Source organism: Neovison vison, chromosome 6, assembly GCF_020171115.1.
Source record: "Neovison vison isolate M4711 chromosome 6, ASM_NN_V1, whole genome shotgun sequence".
Taxonomy (NCBI): Eukaryota; Metazoa; Chordata; class Mammalia; order Carnivora; family Mustelidae; genus Neogale; species Neogale vison.
Window position 1 is genome coordinate 118,634,854 of NC_058096.1, and position 22,151 is coordinate 118,657,004.

Here is a 22,151-nt window from a genome sequence, read left to right on the forward strand (position 1 = left end):
TGAGCACGTCCGTCCTTGTCACAGGCTGGTGGGGCCTCGGCAGCAGGCAGCTGTGCAGCTTCTCTTCCTGGCGCGGGGGCGTATGCTGCAGCTACGGGCCCTGGGGCGAGCTCCTCCAGGGCTGGACAGTGCATGCTCCTTGGCAATTTGGTACGTGTGACTGCAGAGATCTCATCCCCGCCTTCTCTGAAGCTCTCTCTACTCTTCTCTGTCAGAGACCAGGCCTGGGCTCCCAGCCAAGCAGTGGGACCTGAAGAAAGAAGCCTTTTGTCCCCATTCCCTCCCAGCTGCCTCCCCTCTCTGGCCACTAATTTCCTGATCTTGTAACGTTGGGAAGATTCCAACATCCCTTCCAGCTGACCTCCCGGGGATTTATGATCCAGTACCTCTTGCCCCATCTTCACTTGGCCTCCTAGCCCCAGACAAGGGTGGAGACTTCTCTCCAGGGAAGGAGAGGGGACCAAATGCGACCCTGTCCCTCTGGGCCCAGATCAGCTGACTGTCACCTCCACAGAGGTGACAGAGACCCTCCAGAGGAGCTAGAGAGCACAGGGTTGGGGGACCAGGGTACTGTGGCTCCCCCCTCTGTCCCCAGCCACCCCGCTACCTCTGACAATCACAGCTGCCCCCATGGTTCCCCAGACCATCAGTCACAGCCTCCCAGGGGCACTCAGCCCCACCCTTCTGGAGAGAAAGCCCTTGGGACACAGCACCAAACCCCCTGGGTGCACCCCTGGGGCTCTGCTGCACACACAGCTCCAGCAAACCTACAAGGTCGAGATAGTGACGGTCAATGCTCCAAGGCCATGGAGCAGGGCAGGATCTGCTCCAAGTTGGCCCGACTCCCGTGTCATCCTGCCTCACCAAACCTTCCACCAGGCTCTGCAGGCCCTCTGTCTCCCTCCCACATGCCAATCTTTCCCCCAGACCAGGAACTGGAGCCATGGGACTGGTGCTGCCGCTGGAACGACAAGCCGTCCTTCTGTGCCCTGTACCACCAAAGGCGACCGCGTATCGGCTGTGCTGGGTACCGGCCCCTGCGGCCCGGTGAGGCTGCTGGGGCCCCACAGGGCTGAGGCCGGGCCACTGGGGAGGGACAGCAAGCTTCCTGGGGCAGGGCCATGGCCACCAAGTGGAGATGGTTTGGTGTGTGGCCAGAGGCAAACAGAGGCTTTGTACCTGGCGTTGGGGAAGGGGTTGGGGGGCAGGGATAATGATGTGAATTTGGGCAGGGGCACAAAAGTGCAAGAGGGCCTCTGGGGATGGTTCTCTACTCCCTGAATGTCTCCCAGGCTTGAGTCGGTCTGGAGGCAGTGGGGGAATCCCAGATCCTTCCCTGGCTGGTCGTGCCATCGTGGTCTCTTCCTTTCATCCAGCCTGGATGTTTGGGGACCCGCACATCAGCACCTTGGATGGTGCCAACTTCACCTTCAATGGGCTGGGGGACTTCCAGCTGGTCCGGGCCTGGGATGGAAACTCCTCGTTCCTGCTGCAGGGCCGCACCGCCCAGACCGGCTCTGCCCAGGCCACCAACTTCATCGCCTTTGCAGCTAAATATGACACCAGCCAACTGGGCCCCATCACAGTAAGTGAGGCAGGGGCCCCAAGAAGGAGAGGAAGAAGGAGGAAGGGGATGGGACAGCAGGGAGGGAGGACATGTCTGGCCAGTGCAGTGGTTCAAGAGTCAACCCTAGAGACAGTGGGATTCGGGTCAGAGCTCCGTCAGTCATGTGATCCTGAAGAAATGACGGAACTCCCAGTGACTCAGTTTTCTTGTAGCAAAATGGGGAGAGTAAAATTACCTTCCTCACAGGGCTCTTGTGAGATTTAAATGAGATCATCTGAGAAATGTTGGAGAGGGCTGTCACTGAGATGGTCACAGTCCCTTTAAAGGTAGCTGACACCAGGGAGCTCTAGCCCGGCCCCTGCTGAGCCCTCTAAGTCCTGAGCTAGCACAACCTCGTCATCCCTTTACCACCCTCTTCCTCCGGGGCTCAGGTCCAAACCCTGCAGCCTTCTTTCTCAGCCTCTGGGCCCACCTTTAGGTCAGTCTTAGATCCTCTCCAATTCCCCATCCAGGTCCGATGGCTCCTTGAGCCCAATGACACAATCCACGTGCAGGTCAATAACCAGACTGTGACATTTGAGACTAACCATGAAGACCCAGAAGGTAGGCTGGGAGCACACATCAGCCCCCTTCTGCTTCCCTGGGTCAAGCTTCCGTGGGGGCGCCCAGTGCCCGGGAGCAGCGCAGAGGCAGGGGCATGGGGCGGGGAGGGCAGGGAAGAGGTCAGCAACCCTGCTTCACGCCCTCTTCTTTCAGCAGCTGGACCTGGGTGGCTTCTTCACCTAGGAGCCAGACATTGGGCTTTCCTTCCTCACGTCTCTCCTTCCTCCAGGGCAGTGATAGCCTCGTGCCCATCTCTAGTCCCCAGGAAGGAGGGGGTGTCCTGTGAGTTTGGCTCTGGGCCACCAGAGAAGGTATCCCAAGGCCACCCCCAGAGCTGCTCTCGGAGTCTCCCCTCTGTACCTTGACCCTTCACTACTGCTAAGTCTTGGGCCCACAGGGTTCCAATGCTGGTTTCTTCCTCTTCTGCCTCCCCACCTTCCAGGCCCGGAGACGTTCAACACCACTGGCATCATCGTGACCCGCAATGGCTCGCTGGTGTCAGCCATCTTCGATGGGACCGTGACCATCTCAGTGATTGCCCTCTCCAACATCCTCCATGCCTCCTGCGGCCTCCCGGAGGAGTATCGAAACCGCACAGAAGGCCTCCTGGGTGAGAAGCAGGCAGGATTCTGAGTCTGAGGCAGCAGCAGCAGAAAGAGCGGGGGCCCCAGGCCACAGGCTTCTGCCAGTCCAGTTGGCCTGTGGGTGTCCCAGGCTGAGCTGCTCTTCCTCGGCCTCCTGGGAACAGAACCCTGAGGCTGTGCAGAGGTGGGGAGGGACGAGGGCTCTCTTCAGCTTGCTTTCAGCCTCACTTTTTGTCATCATGAATCTCCGGTTCCAGGACAGCTGAGGGGGCTTTGAGGATGGGCTCTGGGGAAGGTAGAGCCAACAGCTGCCCGTTCCCTGCCTCCAGTCCCACTTCCCCTCCCTTCTTCCTCCATTTCCCCCTCCTCCATCCCTGAGACAGAGGGGTGGGCTATGAGGTATGGTCTTGCCTGCCCCCCCTGAAAGGACCGAGCCGAGAACAAGCGCAACTGGAAGAGGCTTCCCAGGCCCCCTCACCCCAGTCATACCCTGAGGGTGCCCCACTGGATTCTCCCCAGAGAAGGGGAGAGCCACAGACCCACGGTGGCCGACCTCCTACTCTGACCCTCAGGAGTCTGGAATGACAATCCAGATGATGACTTCAGGATGCCCAACGGCTCCACCATTCCCCGCGATAGCACCGAGGAGTTGCTTTTTCAATATGGAATGACTTGTAAGTCTGGGCCTCAGAGTCCTCGGGGTAGATGAGGCCGAGCTGAGATGAAGGAAGCATTGCCTCCCTCAGCTTGTGTGAGCCAGACCTCCATCCTTTGTGAGGGAGAGGTGGAAAGGCCAGGAGGAGATGCTGAGGATTCTGGGACCCCCCAGATTTGTCCCCTCCAACCCCATCTCAGCTGCGTTTCTCTTCCTGGAAGAGAAGACAACGGCAGTGGTGGCCCTCACTCACTAGAGTAGGGATTTGCAGCCTCAAAAGCCAGAAGTCACTCCCTCCCTCTGCGTCTCCCTCCCTTTCCCCAAGGCGTGTAGAGTGAGAGTAAGGGGTAGATGCGGCCAAAATCATAACTGGAGACCCATCCCTGCTCCCCCCGCCATTGCCTCCATGTGTTATAGGGGAAATCAGTGACATAAGGCTCCTTGGCAAGAGAGATGACCACCTGCCTTCCAACTTCACCCCTGTCTTTTTTTCCCAATGGAGGGGAAATGAAACCTCTGGTAACAACCTGGTCTCCGAGTGCGACGGAGACAAACAGTGCATCTATGACAGCCTGGCCACAGGAAGCAGAAGCACTGGCCTGAACACAAAGATGCTCTTCAGAAGTTACCAGAAGATGAACACCACCCTCAGTAAGTGGCATGAAGCAAAGGGAGGTGTTGGCGGGGTCAGCTGACAGATGAGGAGCAACCCCCTCATGACATTCCTTCAAGTTGCACATTCAAAAAAATTAACAGATTCTTTCGCTTTGTTATTCCTCCCACGACTCCCCAGCTCACTCTGTGATGACTTTCAAAGCCCTTTCCAACATGACCCCAGTAGCAGTCAAACTTCTCCTCTACTTCCCCCCGCCCTGCTCCCACTACTTCAGCCCCACTGGCTTCTCTGTGTTCTTCAAACACACCAGGCTCACTCCTGACTCCAGACTCCACACACACTGTTCTCTGCCCAACCCCCTTCCTCCAGACCAGCCCCACACTCACCCCCACCCCCTTCAAGGCTCTACGCAAATCAAGTTGCCTTCTCAGCAATGCTTTTCTTGGCTAGCCTTCTAAAATTTCACATTTACCCATACTTCCTGTTCACCTTCCCTGCTTTGTTTTTCCTCCTTAGCACTTAAAACTATCTAGCATATTTTCTAATTTTCACAGGTATCTTTTTTTTAATTATTTGTTTCCTGCTGTGTCCTCACTACCTAGAACAGAGACAGCCATATAGTAGGTGCTCAATAAAGGTGTTAAGTGACTGACTGACTGAATGAATAATGACATGGAAATAGCATTTCCACTGTATTCCTCTATTTCCGGACCTCTGGAAATTAGCCCATCTGGAGATTAGCCTGACCATTTCCAGCCCTCTCCCAATAGGAAAACTCTGTGGTGGTCTGAATGACTCTAGTCTCTGATTCACATTATACCATACCCAGCATAGCACTCTGATTAGGAAGGAACTTGACCTGACCCCATCTTGGGGGTGGGGAAGATAAAGAGAAGCTAAATAGAACCCCGTCCCGTTCTACAGAGATCTGAAGGCAGGTACACGGAATAATTCCTGCTTGCAGAGGTGGATCAGAGCCCTGAGAACACCTCACACAAACCAGAAGACTAGACAAAGAGAGAGGAGGCCTGTGAGGCAAGAAAGTGTCTTGCCCCAAACCCCGAATCCCCTCTTTGTGTTTCAGATAAGTACCCACCCTCTATCAAGGGTCAGCAAGTGCTGGAAGCCTACATGGGGCAGACCACGCGGGTTCAGTACACCAGCCACTCTAAGAGTGTCACATTCACTTTGAGGAACAGCAGCACTGACTTCAGGATCTTTGGTAAGAGCGCTTGGCTGCTTACGAGGTCAGAGTCAAGCTGGAGGTAATTTGGCATCATTACACGCTGGGGAACTTTGTGGCACTTTTCCATTGGTATATCTAGGACCAACATTTCTGAGAACGAGCCCTCTGATTCAGATAGGTGTCCCCAGTGAATCACAGTGATGGCCTTCTGGCAATCTGCCCAGCTAGCTATGCTGCTTCAGGGCCCATACAAGTGATTCAAAGGTCATTTCACCTCAAATCCAATGACATGCAATCATCTTTAGCCAACTTTATGAAATCACCAAATTATTAGAATAAAGTCCAACAATTTAAAAAATACTAATCTACAGCATTTTCAAGTCTCTTAAAAGAAGGATATAAGGTGGAACAGGGTTTAAAGATACAAATACCTTCATCCGGTACATTTCTCATTATTTTTATGTTGGCCAACGATGTTTGCCTTGTGGCTTTTCCATGCTGGGACCAAGCAAAGCCTCATTCTCCCTGTCAGTAATGATGTGGTGATCCCCAGTCCTATAACCATGATCTGGGTCAAAAAGTCAAAGCCCACAGGACGCAACTTACCTTCTGTGGCCAGCACCAGTTATGCTACTGACTGATATTTGCTAAACCAAAGCCATCAGGGACCCTACTTGAAGCTCAGAGCACCCCTCTCTGCCTCATTTTCTTTCTGTGCATTAGAAGGACTTCTTTGTGTGCACCCTCCCCGGTGCTAACCAATGGCATCAGGAGATTTTCCTCCTCCCCTGGGCTCCTCTCCTGCAAAGGGACAGCCTGGAAGTTACTCTTGTCTGTCCCCTACTACCAACAACTCTCAAACCTCTGTGTTAAGGAGACTTGTTTATTTTCTTGGACACTGTAAGTAAGACAGGTTTGGATCAGAAGAGTCCTTGCTGATATGTAGCAAAGTTTTCACTGTAGTCTGGTGTCAAAGGTCTACAAAGTGAGATGGGTGGGCAAGAAATCAGGGCAAGGGATGGGGCTGCTGGGAAGGGGAAACCAGTTTCATGTGCAGTGTAGCTTGGAGCAGGGTCAGGAAGATCCTAGCTTTATGGCCTTGTTCTCTGTCCCTCCTGGATGTCCCAGTCTGAGGCAGGCACAGGCATGGTTGCCCTTTGGGGTCTCTTCAGGGGGCAAGTGTCTTCCTCTGTGTGGAGTCCCACCCTACAATCACTTAGTGGGGCTCATGCTACCTCCAGCTTGGTGCGTGACCGGGATCGTTCCAGGAACCCAGCCTAGCTCGAGGAAAAGCCTGGTGACATTTGAGGGGTGATCTGAGAGAGGTACAGGAGGGCCAACAGGAGCACTCGGGCTGTCAGATGCCAAGATGTGTCAAACCGCACAACAGCTCTCCATGGTCTTGTCTTTCCTGGGGCAGAGAATGGGACTCTGCTATGGACGCCAAAGTCGTTGGAACCATTTGCTCTGGAGATTCTAGCAAGAAATATCGAAGACAACTTGTCCTCTGTACTCCAGCCAAAGACAGTGGTCTGTGCCTGCAGGAAAGAGAGCCAGTGTGTATACAACCTGACCAGCTGGGTGGGCGGTTCCTCCCTGGAGGTGAGTGTTGGGAGGAGCGGGGGAGGGAGGTCTCCTTGTTGAGGGGAAAGGCAGTGGGAACTGAAGGGATGTCATACTTCAGTCCCACCATGGTAACGTGTGTGTTGGGAGCTGTGATAGGCGAGGAGTATCAACACCAATCTCGGGTTTTTAGCTCCTAGCTCCCATTCTGCTAGGTTTACAGGAAACATCTACCTCAGCATCCTTTAAAACTCCCCAGGGGTTCCCAGCTTCATAGTTCTAAAGACTCATTTATTTATTTGAGAGAGAGAGAAAGCAAGTTGGCAGAGGAGCAGAGGGACAGGAAAAGAATCTCAAGCAGACTCCCTGCTGAGCAGGGAGTCCAACCGGGACCTCGATCTCACGACCCTGAGATCATGACCTGAATCGAAATCAAGAGCTGGGTGCTTAACCGACTGAGTCACTCAGGCACTGCCCCTCCTCCCCCCACCCCAGACAGTTCCATGGTTCTAGAACAAGGCATGGGGAGGTAGAGGCAAAAAGGCATCATTGTGGTCCCTAGGCACGAGACTACACAGGTCACAGGTTCCATGTTCCCTCCTCTTTGGTCCCAGGGAGGTGCTCTCTGGCTTCTGTGCCCCACTCAGACACAGAAAACCCAAGTTCCCATCTGCCCAGAAGCACCACACAGCCATTTCTCTCTGGGGTCTCTTCATTATGGTGTTGGGAAGAGAGGGGCATGACGAGCCCAAACCCCTTTGTTTTCTCTTTTACTGTCTCCTTCCAGCTAAAAGAAGGATCTCTTCATTTTGGAGAAAATCTTTATTTATACAAGTCTTAACCAAGACAGCTGGCCTCAGTCAATGAGTCTTGCCCCCCCCCTTTTTTTTAAATTTTGTTTTCTTTTTCTTATTTTGTTTGGGTTGTAAAGCAGGAGCCATAAAGGAAAGTGTTTGGCTGGCAGTACCCCGCCACCCCCTTCAGCCCTTACACACAGCCTTCTCCTCAAGAATGAGCAAAGAATTCCTACTTGAATGGGGTAGAGGTAGAGGAGCCCGGGGGTAGAAGACGGGAATTAAGGTTCTAACTGTGAGAAACAGATTAAAATCAATATATTATTTTAGGTATCCCAAAATATCCAGTCTTGGAAGTAGAAAGTGTTGGGGTGTTGCATTTTAGGGAGATTTCTAGAGTCATCTCCGTAGGGGTGCCAGAATAGAGAGGCCAGGGGGCTGGACAAAGTCTGGGGACTCAGTAGCTGTCTGCACCATTTTTCCAGTTGCTGTGTGTTCTCACAGTGCTTAGCAGTTTGGCTCTGCCTTCTTGGTTGAGGAGTCAGCAAGGGAAGATGGAGCAGGAAACTGAGCTTCTGTAAGATCCAGTTTTCAAGGGATAGTAGAGTATTTATTTAGCCCCTGTCCTACTCTAAAAAGGGCTTCCAGCAAGGAGATATGGTGTGGCTGAGATCCCAGGGCTGGCACCAGGTGGAGGGGCCGGGGATAGGGGTGTGGAGGGAGGAAAGGCCTGGGGAGGCCCAGTGGGCTTGGCAAGGATATACAGGACCACAGCCTGGTCAAGAAGGTGCTCAGTAGATGCTGGCAGAATTAAGACAAGGACTCGAGGTCCATGGGTTCTCAGACCAGAAGAGTCAGTACAGAAACACCCAGAAGCCTTCAGTGGTCCAGCCTCCTGGCTACCCGGTAATCAGCACCCCGTTCCCAGGTGGCAGGCTGCAAGTGTGACGGGGACACCTTTGGCCACTACTGCGAACGCTCCAAGAACCTCTGTGAGGAGCCTTGCTTCGAGAGTGTGCAGTGCATTCCTGGGAAGGGCTGCGAGGCCTGCCCTCCACACCTGACTGGGGACGGGCGTCACTGTGCAGGTGAGCTGGGGGCAGGGCCCCGGCAGGAGGAGGCTCTGGGGACAGTGGAGGCCTGGAGGGCCTGGGGCATGGGGCAAACCATCTCTCTCCCTTTTCCAGCAAGCGTTTAGAATACTCAATACAGCTGGCTATGGTAAGAAGGTCAGGATGTCCAGGGAGGTGTGAGGCTGAAGGAGAAGAGATTGTGCACTCCCCGGGGGAGTGGCCGGGGGTGGGCAGGCTGAGGTCCTGATGGGGGAAACTCAGGGCAAGAGACTGAAGATGGCCTGGTGGGGGGCGGGGGAGGGCAAAGCAGACGTCCAGCAGCAGCCCGGGAGCCAGAGACAACCTGGGGCTCCCAGACTCCTCTCATGTATCTTCAGACACAAAGCTCAGCATCTCCACATCTCAGTTGGGACATCTTGGGGGGTTGCCATGGGCATCTGGTGGCAAGGGTGAGTCCTCTCTTTGAGTCTTCCTCCCATCCCCTGTTCCTCGACCTCTGAGCCACTGGAGTCCTGCTGAGGGTGATCACCGCAAGGCCTTCACTAAGCCCCCTACAGTGCTAGGAGGAATTCTAGAGGCCCCTGTGTCTTCTGAGAGGCCAGAGCAGGTAGACTATAAGGCAGAAGAAGGAATGGAAGTGCAGAAAGCAGATGTGCCATTCCCTCAGCAGAAGTGGGAGAATACCGATCTGGCAAAGGAACTTTCTGGAAAAGGGGGAAGGATAGTTTAGGGTTCAGAGCAACTCAGAAGCAGAATGTGGACTGAGTGAGCTTTGGGGAGAAAGAAACCAAGCCCATCCTAGAAGGAGCTTTCTGTGGGCTGGGGCCCCCCAACTGCTGTCTGACCTTGTCTGCTGACCCCACCCCCTGCTCCCTCCACAGCTCTGGAGACCTCTCCCCTCTGTCAGAACAAGTCCTGCCCTGCGAATTACTGTTACAATCAGGGACACTGCTATATCTCCCAGGCGCTGGACTGCCAGCCCGTTTGCACCTGCCCCCCGGCCTTCACAGACACCCGTTGCTTTGTGGCTGGGAACAACTTCACTCCAACCCTCCATCAAGGTAACTCTAGATGCCTTCTGCCTCCACAATTCTCTCACCCTGAGGGGAGACGAGGAACCTGGGTGGGGGAGCAGAGCTCAGTTTCTCCAGCTCACAGGGCAGAACCTCAGATCTCTCTCAGGTGGGCCGAAGTTTCTAGCTCTGGGAGCGGGTGGCAGTGGGAGGAGAGGGGGAGTTGGGAGGGGGGCAGCTGTCACAGCACGAATCCCAGCCCTCAGCAGTGCACTGAGGAAAGACTGGAGGTGGCCTCGTGGCCCAGAGAGTCAAGAGTCAGGAACCGTTGACCACAGTCGGAAGGGCCCTAAGGTGAGGGTCAGCAGACTCAGCCCTTTCTCCAGATTCCTCTGGTGACTTTCTGTCACTGTAGGATGGGTCGGTCTCCCTAACTTGGCCCAATGGCCTTTTCGGGTGAGTCTATGTAAACTGTGAGGTTATTGTGAATCTGCTTCTTTCATTTCCAGACCTTCCCTTAAGAATCATCCAGCTCTGGGTCAGTGAAGAAGAAAATGCCTCTGTGACAGATGTCAATGCCTCGGTCAGTGTGCAGGCCAGCTCTGGATGGGGGAGAGGGCTCTCGGCCAGTTGAGGGCAGAGTCTTAGCCCTCACTGATGTGTTCTGCAGCTAGCCATCCCTCTAGATTCAGTTGCCAGAGGAGGCCGGAACCTCCTGCCCTGGCAAAGCCTGGGGGTGAGGAAGGCAGGAAGCCCCAGGACAGAGATCTCCAAGAGGACTGGAATAACCAGACTAGGGTCTAGGGGGGCCAAGTCCCCCCAGCCTCTCCTTCTAAGTGTTCTTAGAGACCTGCACTGGGGTATCATATGATAGAAACACAAAAAGGCATTTCACTTCCAGGAAGCCTTCCCAGACTTCCCAGAGGGAACCAGCAGCTCTCTCTTCTTGGCTCCTAGGCCCTTGTCCATTCCTCAATCACAGGCAAAGTCACACAGTAGTTGAATTACTGAGGCTCTTGAATCCTACACACCCAAGGTTCAAATCCTTGCTCTACCATTCCCTAGAGCAGATGTAATCATGAGACAAATCATTTGCTGTCTCATCCACAAAGCAGAAATAATAATAGTACCTACGTCTGCGGGCTGTGTCAAGATTTAAATGATAATGTATGTAAAGAACTCACCACGGTGTCTAAAATACAAGTGTTCAAAAATTATAATAAGAAGTATTATTACTACTGCTACCGTCACAGCACTCTACACTCTGTGAGGTAAAGTCTGCTGTCACTCGCCTATTGACCCCGCCCCCCAGCTCCTGGCTGTCCCCGAGGTCTGGCTACACATAATCACTGCTTTTATCCATGTAGGGAGAGAATGAGTGGGTGAACCAGGGAACAGAGGCAAATGTAGGGACCATTCATCTCAGATTTTCCCCTTGTCATTGGACGCAGGAAGGTAGGCCAAGTCCTTCACTCACCAATAAACTCTGACTGAGCAGGGACCCATGCTGGTCAGCAGGCTGGGTTGTGGGGCTGCAGAACGGGATGAGAAGCATTCTACTGGTCCTGGTGCTCATGTACAAAGAAGGAGCCAGGCGGGGATAAATAACCACAGTACAGTGGAAGGGGTCTCCTCCTTGGACTGGGCCTCACTCCCGCTTCCCCACCCCCATCCTCTGCCCCAGGTGGCCTATAGACTGCGCAACCTGAATGTGCGGGCCTTTCTCCGGAACAGTGAAGTGGTACCTAGGTAAGTGGGACTGTCCCCACCGGGTCCCCAGGTCTCGTCCCTCCACTTCCACCCTTCGTGCCTCACTGTACCCCTCCCACACAGTGATTCTGAGACAGTGCTGGCGTCCGGAAGTTTACTCAGACGCTGGAGGGTCATCTCGGAGTTCCAGTACCTCCCTCAGGGTCCTGTCATCGACTTCCTCAACACCCAGCTGCTGGAGGCAGTGGTGGTGGCATTCTTACCCCAGGCCTCGTGGAGGCGGTGGAACAGAAGCAAGGAGCCCAGGACCGATGTGAACTTCCACCCCATCTCCAGAGAAGATGTGAAGAGTTTGTTAGCTTGTGAGTCACTGTCCTGGGGATGGTCACAGAGAGAACTGAAGGAGGAGGTACACGGGGAAGGCTATCCCAGATCTTCAGCCCATGCAACCCATGGTAGAATGGTTTTCAGAAAAGCCAGAAGGAAGTAATTTAGGTTTTCTGTTGGTGATTTTTGAGAGAGATTGTTAAACATTTGAGCCCACCAGCTTTCCAGGTTCAAGAGCAGGAGCACAAAATCCTGCTTGATGAATCCCCAGGGAGACAGTTTCACTGAGCTGTGACTCTAATGGCCACCTTCCTGACCATCGCTGCTGATGGCTTTCTTTCTTTTAATAAAATTATTAATGATTTTGTTAAAATACCACTGCACTTTATAAACATAAACAGGGACATCTCTTTTGCTTTTGCCCTCCAGCTAGAGGATATTAAGTAGAAGGCTGGAGACCTGGCCAAGGGACAGAGATTTCCCCTCCTTGAAAGATACAACCCTGGGCAAAAGTCATCCTCAGCCCAAGACTTAACACCCCCACATCTGGAAAATGAGATGGGATTTCTGAGGTCCCCTTTAGCTGGGATGGTCCCTGATTATCCTGGAACAAGAATGAGATCAGTAGGTAAGCACACCAGAGAAGGAAGGGAATAGACCACCCTATTTTGGGAGTGAGGCGGAGAACAGGTCAGTGACCACACCAAACCCAACAGAAGCCACTGTGTGACTGGAGAGTGGGACCAAGCAAGAATTTCTGCTCAGACCCAGGCTGTGCCTCCTCCCTCCTCGGGACAATCCTCCAACTACTTTGTGTATGTGTAGTAAGGCGTTAGGGGTGGGTTTAAGGGAACAACCAAGCCAGACCTGACTATGCCTTTTGTTAAAGAAAACAAACCAAAACCCCCCAATAATTTTTATTATATAAGCATAATGTGCTTCTTGTATAAACTTGAGGAAACACAAATTAACAAAAAGAAAAGAAAAAAATCACCTGTATTTCCAATCCCCAAAGGCAAGTCCATTTTTGCACATAGCCTTCTAAATGTTCTTCTATGCACAGGAATCTCCACACATACCAATATTTTTTGTAATGAAGGGATCAAGTAGGGCAACCCTCTTGGGTACCCTCCCTCTTCAGGAGCTTTGTACTAAGGCTCAACAAACTGCTTTGTTGCCCACCAAAAAAGGTGGGAGGGGATCAGTAGTACTTATTGTTTGATAACCTCATTACTTAAGCAATTGTGAACATATTATTTTTTGTATTGTGTATGTATTCCCATTTGATATATTATATTATTTTATCATACATTTTAATATAGTATGCTATATTTTATTTATTTTATTTTAAGATTATTTATTTTAGAAAGTGAGCAAGAGCAGGGAGCAACAGAGGGAGAGGGAGAGGGAGAGATCTCAAGCAGGTTGCACACTGAGCCTGATGAGGGGCTCAATCTCACGACCCTGAGATCATGACCTGAGCCAAAATTGAGAGTCGGATGCTTAGCTGACTGCATCACTCAGGCGCCCCTAGTGTGCTGTATTTTAAACAGAATGTTATACCCATTGTGACCGTGTATTGAGTGCTCATTGTGTTAAGCAATATAATGAGTATACTAGTATATATTCCGTCCTTTAGAATGCGCAGCAAGATAGGTCCTAAGATTATGATTTCCTTTTAAAGATAAGGAAACTGAAGCTGAAGGAGTTAAGGAATTTCCCCCAAAGCACGCAACTAGTTAGTAGGAGAGTTTGAATTTCAGCTTGGGTCTGGTTTACTTCAAAGCACATGCTCTTAACCAATGCATTTTCCACCCCATGGTGCTTACCGGTTGTAAAATATCCCTTATTTAACGCAATCCCGCGTATTAGACCCATTGCTACTACACACCGTGCTTCTCCGGACTTCCATGAACGCACGCATTGGTGTGCTTTTCCAGTGGCTCCTCAGGGTAAATGCCCGAGAACAGAAACCTTGATGGGAGAGGTATCGATTTGGGGTTACTGATTGCTCTGCCCGCTCACCCGTGTCTTTCCTGGCAGTGAACGTGAGCGTGCTGAAGAATTACTTCAACTGCAGTGGCTACAAGGACTATAAACTGGTCTACAGTCCCCAGAGTGGCCTCACCTGCGTGTCCCCATGCAGTGACGGCTACTGTGAGCATGGAGGCCAGTGCCAGCACCTGCCCCAAGGGCCCCGCTGCACGTGAGTTGGGGAGAGGGCAGGAGGAGCCGAGCTGGTGGACTCCAGCCGAGCAGAGATACTGCAAGGGGCCCCAAAATGACATGGTCTCAAAGTTAGGTGGGGTCTCAAAGTTAGGGCAGAGCTTCCTTTACAACAGAGAGAGCCGGGATCATGGAAAAAACAGGTGAGTGCTTACTCTGTGTGGAGAGTAAAGATGCTACATTATCTCTGAAACTCAAACTCAGCCACTGGGTAGGCATTAGTGCCATTTTAGAGAAAAAAACAGGTGAAGAACCCACCCCACATAGCTGGCAAGTTTGGTAGGGGGATGTGGGTTCCAAAGGCAAACTCTTCCACCCGATTTGGCTTCTGGGGTGAACATTCTGCCGTCTCCTTGTGGGAAAGGCACACACCACTTTGTGTCTGGCCTGGCCCTGCCCTTCGTTAGGAGCACCTGTCGGGGGAGGCCCTCTCAAACAGGTGTCTTAGGACCCGGTAATTTGTCAGCTGTCTGAGGGCCTCCTGTGAGGGGAGCGCACTGAGTCTACAGGCCAGCTAAGGAGAAGAAGGGTAGTGCTACCCTGGGGCCCTCGAGTCTTCCCTCGTGTCCACTACAACCCCAAACTCCCCAACCCCCCCAACAAGCCTTCTCCCCTCCCAGGTCCGAGGAGGACTGGGAGGAGCTGGAGGTCCTATCTGCACCTGCTCACCAGCAGCCGGCCCCACCCCGCCGGCCAGGTGCAGCTTCCCAGCCCCACTACCTGGTAGCCACCCTGCAGGCTCGCCACCTTCCCTACAGGGGAGCCTGGACTGTTGTGGGAAACCTCCTGGGGCCTCCCCACTGCCGCTGAGTCTCTGTCCCTGTCCGCAGCTGTGTGCCCTTCTCCATCTACACGCCCTGGGGAGAGCGCTGTGAGCACCTGGGCATGAAGCTCGGCGCCTTCTTCGGAATCCTCTTCGGAGCCCTGGGCTTCCTCCTGCTGCTGGGGGCCGGGGTGTTTGTGGTCCTGCGCTTCTGGTGCTATTGCGGGAACCACTACTCCTACCCTCTGGACTCAGAAAGTTGAGGCCTGGCCCCAGAGGGGCAGCAGCGGCCTAGGATACCTCAGGACGCACCCAGCCTCACCCCGACGCCTGCTGGCCACGCTGTTCCTTTGAGGAGACCAGAAAGAAAAAGGTGCTTGAAGGCGACTCAGGATTCTTCAAGGGGATGAATAATAATAAAGACAAGACCACACCTTGTCAGTAGACCCTGGGACAGACAGGAAGGGGTCATAAAGACCACCTAGTTAAAGGATGAATTGTCTCACAAATGTACCCACAAGAAGGACACTGATGCACAAACCCACACACATCAGAGTTAAGAATGGAAGTTAAAAACTACTTGTATTAAAAACAAACAAACAAACAAACAAAAACCCAACCCTCCAGTCTACTTCTAATTAAAGTCTATTATAGTAAAATCCTTCAGACTTTTTGTGTTCCCAAAGCCATGGGCGCCACTTGGGATTTTCCTCTGGTGGCTGAAGGGCTAGGCACGGGGAGTGGAGGAGCCAAGGTGGGTTCAACCCAGGCCCCTTCAGCCCACAGTTACTCTCTGTGGGGAGGCTTCTTGCTCCAACCCAGGCAGATCCTTGCTTCAGCCTCCACACATCATTTTTGTCCCCTTCCCAGGGAAAGAAACACAAGCCAAAGCCTGGCCTTCTGAGGCCCCCATATGGAGTAGCCTAGACTCACCCAGAAACCCTCGCTGCCTTGCTGGTCTCTGTCCCTCAGTTCCAAAAGGATAAATACACAGTGCCTTTACCAGTCTGGTTCTTGTCCCCACTGTGTGTGCTCCCCAGAGGAGGGATTAAACCATTCCAGCTTCTTTTCCAAGAACCAATCTGAGAAGCATGCCACCCACCCCTTCCTTTGATCTGGAGTACCCAATACCTAATATATTTTATCCTTTCCTGTCCTTTCCTGAACCCCTCTAGAGTCTTCTGAGCTTCTCTACCCCACAGTCCCTTGGCCCCACTCCGCCCATTCCCAGCAACCTGACCAGTTTCCACCTCATCTTCTCTCCTAGCCTACAGAACTTGACACCTCTCTGGTGTAACAAGTCCAACAAAAAACTGGTCCACAACTCCTGGGTCTAGAATACCTCAATTCCAACTCTATGCAGAAACTGGGTAGCTGGCTCTTGGTCCAACTGCCTGAAGGGGGACTCTGATTGGCCTAGCTATGTCAGCTGTTCATCACTGGTCCAAACAAGTGTGACCATAGGGTCAGAAAGCAGGTCCCATGATGTGAACCCAGCGCTCAGCCTCACTCTCGCAGGTGAGCAGGTGGTGTGGGAGGAAGCTCTGGAGAAACATGATCTCTGACCTGAGCAGAGACTCCTAACTGTCTGCATTTCAGAGAGAGTGACTACTCCCAGTAGACAAAGCCCCTCCCATATGTGTAAGGTTGTGGCTTTACCCTCAGCTGTCCCAAAGGAAAATCAAGTCTCCATAGAAAACCACGTTTATTTAGGGCTCCTGGCTGGCTCAGTTGGTAGAGCCTGCAACTCTTGATTATGGGTCATGAGTTCAAGCCCCATGTTGGGTGTGAAGACTACTTAAATCACACACACACACACACACACACACACACACACACATTTATTTAATCCTAGCATTCATTTTTTTAAAAGTTCTTCTTAAAGGTTATATTTATTTGTAAGAGAGAGAGCGAGGGAGCACAGGCAGGGGGAGGGGGCAGCAGGCAGAGAGAGAAGCAGACTCCCGCTGAGCAAGGAGCTCCATGCAGGACCCTGGGATGCTTAACTGACTGAGCCACCCAGGCATTCATAATCCTAGCATTCATTTAACAAGAATTAAGCATGCAGCCCAGATGGATTCACCGGTGAATTCTACCAAACATTTCAGGAAGAAATTCTACCAGTTCTCTGTAATCTCTTTCAGAAGACTAAAGCAGAGGGAATACCTCCTAACTCATTCTAGGAGGCCAGCATTACCCTAAAACTAAAACCAGAAAAAAAAATAAAGAAAAAATTATACAGCAAGATCTCTCATGAACATAGAGGCAAAAATCTTCAACAAAACATTAGCAAATAAAATCCGACAATGAATAAAAGGAATTACACACCATGGCCAAGTGGCATTTATTCCAGGTATGCAAGACTGATTCAACACTCAAAAATCAATTAATGTAATCTATCACATCAATAGAATAAAGAAGAAAAATCATATGATTATATCAATAGTTGCAGAAGAAACATTTGACAAATTCAAACACCCAAATTCTTAGAATAGATGGAAACTTCCTCAGCTTGATTTTTTAAAAAAAATCCTACAGCGGGTCTCCTGGGTGGCTCAGTCTGTTAAACACCGGACTCTTGATTTCAGCCTAGGTCATTATCTCAGGATCATGGGATCGAGCCCCACACTGAACTCCACGCTGGGTATGGAGTCTGTTTAGGATTCTCTCCCTCCCTCTCCCTCTGTCCGCCCCCTCTCTGACCATGCTTGCATGTGCACACACATAATCTCTCTCTCTCTCTAAAAATAAAATAAAATAAAATTAAAATTTAAAAACCTACAGCTATCACACACCAGAGGAAAGTGGTACCGAGGGGTGGGCAAAATTGTGAAGATGAAGAGGTAGAAACTTTAAGTTATAAAATAACTCAAGGGTTGTAATGTACAGCATAGGGAATATAGATAATAATATTATATTAACTATATGGTGACAGATGGTAACTAGACTTATTATGGTGATCATTTCATAATACGTATAAATGCCAAATCACTATGTTTTATACATGAAATTAATATAATGTTGTATGTCAACTATACTTCCCATTCAAAAGAAAAGAATGAATTCTAGTATAAACTGATGACTCTGGGTGATAATGATGTGTCAACGTGGGTTCATGGATTATAACAATGCACTCCAGTGGGGGATGCTAGTAGTGGGGGAGGTTGTAAGTGTGGGGAAGGAAGGGGAGAAATGGGAAGTTTGTACTTCTAATTCAGTTTTGCGAACACAAAAGTACTCCAAAAAATTAGGTTTATTAATTCAAAAGATTGTAAACACTTAAATAAAAAGAACTAAGCACATATGTCTGTAGAGAGAGAGGGATGGGCTGAAGGGCAGTGTCCAGCACTTAGAAAAAAGGAGGTATAAAATAAGGAAGGAGGGGCCACATAAGCATGGTGGACTGGTGAGACAGACTTTACTGGGACCACTGTAATCCCAAAATTAAGTTATGCAATCAGGACTTTGTAGTGTGGCTCCAGGTCAGGGAGAGGAAGGCTTGCTTTAAACATGAAGTCCAGGGACGCCTGGGTGGCGCAGTTGGTTAAACGACTGTCTCCGGCTCAGGGCGTGATCCTGGAGTCCCGGGATCGAGTCCCACATCAGGCTCCCAGCTCCATGGGGAGTCTGCTTCGCTCTCTGACCTTCTCCTCGCTCATTCTCTCTCTCACTGTCTCTCTCTCTCAAATAAATAAAATAAAATCTTAAAAAAATAATAAAAAATTAAAAAAAAAAAAGTAAGTTTAAAAAAAAAAATAAATAAATAAACATGAAGTCCAAAAATTACATCTCATCCTCAACCCAGTGAGGACTCTTGGCAAGGGATTGATCCATGCTGCAAGAAATGGTTGGTATAGATACTGTGTGTCCTCAAGCATGGGAAGAGGAAGCCTAAAAGAACAAAAGCAAGGTGGCAAATGGGGAGCAAGTCCACCCCAACCCAAAGTCCTTTCCCTCATCTGTCTTCAGTCATTAAGCTTCTTCTCCTCTCACTGGGCAATGGTGGAGGGGTGAAGGTGCGGGAGGACAGAAGTGTTGGAGGAAGAAAAAGCCGAAACCTAAGAGAGGCTCAGGGGCTTGCTACAGAGAAGGAAGCCCATGGACTAGGAAAAAGAGAAGTAGGGACACTTGTTGAAGAGGAGACCTTCCAAGTAAGGCTGTCGGATTTAGCAAATTTAGTTTTGGAATTTAGTTTCAGATTTAGCAAAATTAATTTCAGAAAAATCACAATGAATTTTTTAGTACAAGATGTCTCATAAAGTGTTTGGGACACCCATATGTTTTTAAAAGTATTCATTGTTTATCTAAAATTATCATTTAACTGTGTGTCCTATATTTTACGTGGCAACCTGGTCAAAATGGCTGAGACACTGAGCATGTAGAGAAAGGGTGTCATAAAAAAGGAAGGAGGCTGGAGAGCTTGGATGGCTCAGTCGGTTAGGCATCTGACTCTCAATTAAGCTCAGGTCATGATCTCAGGGTCATGAGGCTGGGCTCCATGTAGGACTCCCCACTCAGTGGGGCATCTGCTTCTCTTCCATTCCCTCTTTCTCTGCCCCTCTCCCTGTTCTCTCTCTAAAATAAATTTTAAAATATTTTTTTAAAAAAAGAAAAAGTAAGGTGGTGTCTGTGTAGCAAGAAAAGGTCACTTGATGAGTGGTGCAGTCAGATCAAGGACACAACACAAGTCTTCATCAGCCCACCTGCTGGATGTGTGTGATTTGGATTCGGTGACTTATACAACTGGAATAAAGAACTGATGGCAAAAAATAGATAACTGGCATGATATGCAAATGTACATTGATACCATAAAGTGATGTCCACTCATCTGAATTTGGGGTACACCCATGGAATCAGTTGCCATTCCCTGCTTTCCACTCACTGGTGGCCAGCCCCCCTACCGGAGCTGAAGGAAGGATTGGCTATGGCAGGAGCTTCAGCCCAAGTCTCTTCGGAATAGATCCCCCTCATGTTGTCCTCATCGCGGCCTGTGAGTCACCGGTGACTTTAGACAGGCTGTCTTGTTTGGGTCCACACCCACCTTTGTCTGCATGAAATATGTGGCATTTCCACCTCATAGACACACACATGTTTGAGTCTTAAATAACTGGAGAATTTTCCCCAGGCCTTCTGGTTCTTGCTGGTTTGGTAACATTACTTCTGCTAATTCTGGTCATCTCCAGTAATTCTCTCCTCTCTCTCTTTTTCACGCCCACCCCACACGCATGTGTGTGAGTGCACGCGTGCATACGTATTACACACTTTAATTCCCAAATGCTTCTAACTGGTGGAGCCTGTATTTTACATACTTTTTGGCTTCCAGGAACAGCCATCAGTTTTGAATGTACATGTATGTCCTTATATGCAGGTATTTAAGATGAATTATCCACTTTATCAGATATCTCTGATTCAAATAAATGCCAAGCAAGAAAAGAAAAGCTATTTAAGAATTGGAATTATGTAATGGGTGTTACATACTTACGCAAACTGCTCTCCACCCATGCCTGTTTATAGTGTGGCTTATTCATAATGATATCATTAGATTTATATTTTGTTTGACTTCAAAAAATTCCATTTTCCCGACTTTCAGAGCCCAGTGCCCGTATTTCCAGGTCAACAGCACCCGCAGCCACTCCTCTCTGTGGTTCGGCGGACAGTCAAGTGCCTTCTCCGTGCAGGGCTCTGTGCGAGGTTCTGTGGCCACAGCGATGACTCCCTTGCGGTACTTGTCCTGAAACATCTATGACTTAACAAGCTTGGAAGCAAATAAACCAGGATGTAGCATAGCATGTTAAGTGTTGTAACAGAAACATAAAGAGACTAAGAAACTAGATCCTCATTAGGGGATTTTCAGAGAGCCACTGAGTGAACTGGGCTTTGGAGCATGAATAGAAGTTTTCCAGATGAAGGCACCAGAGAGAGGGGGAAACTTCTGGGGGCAAGAATCATGATATGCAGACTCTCTGGATCAAAGGTGGCGTGACTGCAAAGTACTGAGAACTTTCCTGTGGAAGGAACATAGGACATAGGAGATGGGTCTGTAGGACACGGAGTTGAGAAGGTGGCCAAGGCCATATCACAAAGACCCTAATATACAAAGCTGGGAGTTTTATTCCTTTGGTAAGAACAGGACTAACTTTGAATTTGGAAAGGGAACCTCTAGAGACAGTGTGAAAAGTATTTTGGAGCAAACACACACACACACACACACACACACACACACCGTTATTATTAACCAAATGACTATACTGGGATATCCTGTGTTTTGTCTTGTCTTTTTCCTTTATTGGCTGTTATAAATGTAATGAATTTATGTACGCTGTAATGAACAGATTATTTATTGTCTTTGCACAGATTCTTAATTATTTCCTTAAGATAAACCGTTTGGGATGGAATTGCTCGGGGAAAGGGATGCACATTTTTAAGGCTTTAGAGAATCAAAATGCCCTCCAGAAAGGCTATACCAGTTTCATTCACACCAACAGTATTTTAGAGTGTTCTTTCCCCCCACACCCTCCTCATGGAAATTATAATTTTTATAAGTCCTTACCTATTAACACACAATTAGCAGTATCTCATTGTATGAATCCCTCCCCCCCCTTTTTTTTTGCTAGTGAAGTTTCTTTTTCATGGAAAACAGGCACTTATATTCCTGCTTCTGGGAGACATTTATACTCTGACTTTCATGCGGGCACGTTTGCCATTTTATTGCTTCATAAGAGCTCTTTGTATATTAAGGAGGTTCTGGTTTTGCCCAGAATATGGTGTAAATAAATTCTTTCAATTTGTAATTGTATACCTGTCTACCCTCCCCTACTAAGTTTAGCCTGTGGGGAAGAGATGGCTTTGCATCCCCCATGGCACACAACATGTCTCTCTTCTGTTGTGGGTGTTCAGCAAATATGTTGGGAAGAATATTTGCATTATTTTTGTTCAGCCTCTTTTATAAACCTGTTCTGCTTCCCTCTGCAAGAGGCAGGGGATCGGTTGAATACACATATTCCCCTTATTCATAGCAATTTTTGAAGTTGTCTTGTTTCCTCCCTTCAACAATATTTCCTGGACACTTTAACAAATTTTTTTATAAACATATAATGTATTATTAGCCCCAAGGGTACAAGTCTGTGAATCACCAGGTTTACTGACTTCATGGCACTCACCATAGCACATACCCTCCCCAATGTCCATAACCCTATTGGGCACTTTTTTTTCAGAATTTCTTTTTTTATTTAGTTATTTAATTGACAGTGAGAGAGGGAAGACAAGCAGGGAGAGTGGGAGATGGAGAAGCAGGCTTCTCACTGAGCAGGGAGCCCGATGCGGGACTCAGTCCCAGGATCCCGGGATCATGACCTGAGCCGAAGGCAGACGCTTAAGGATTAAGCCACCCAGGCGCTGCTACTGAGCCCATTTTATTGCCAGGCATTGTGCTAGATGCTAGGGATACGGGAGTGAGCGAAATCTTCCATTC

At 49.8% G+C, this 22,151-nt stretch overlaps 1 protein-coding gene across 2 annotated transcripts in view; it reads left to right on the forward strand.

Annotated features, from left to right (window-relative positions):
• Positions 1–15,219, forward strand: part of MUC4 (mucin 4, cell surface associated) — a 55,816-nt gene extending 40,597 nt beyond the window's left edge. For both annotated transcript variants that reach the window (XM_044255157.1, XM_044255158.1), the window contains 16 exons: positions 25–150; positions 928–1,047; positions 1,377–1,585; positions 2,080–2,170; positions 2,613–2,780; positions 3,327–3,428; positions 3,827–4,060; positions 5,110–5,247; positions 6,632–6,813; positions 8,497–8,656; positions 9,523–9,702; positions 10,164–10,237; positions 11,339–11,403; positions 11,488–11,726; positions 13,735–13,897; positions 14,748–15,219. In XM_044255157.1, the coding sequence (XP_044111092.1) occupies positions 25–150; positions 928–1,047; positions 1,377–1,585; positions 2,080–2,170; positions 2,613–2,780; positions 3,327–3,428; positions 3,827–4,060; positions 5,110–5,247; positions 6,632–6,813; positions 8,497–8,656; positions 9,523–9,702; positions 10,164–10,237; positions 11,339–11,403; positions 11,488–11,726; positions 13,735–13,897; positions 14,748–14,943 (2,447 nt within the window). In that variant the 3' untranslated portion in view covers positions 14,944–15,219. The remainder of the gene's footprint in view (positions 1–24; positions 151–927; positions 1,048–1,376; positions 1,586–2,079; positions 2,171–2,612; positions 2,781–3,326; positions 3,429–3,826; positions 4,061–5,109; positions 5,248–6,631; positions 6,814–8,496; positions 8,657–9,522; positions 9,703–10,163; positions 10,238–11,338; positions 11,404–11,487; positions 11,727–13,734; positions 13,898–14,747) is intronic.
• Positions 15,220–22,151: the final 6,932 nt, after the last annotated feature.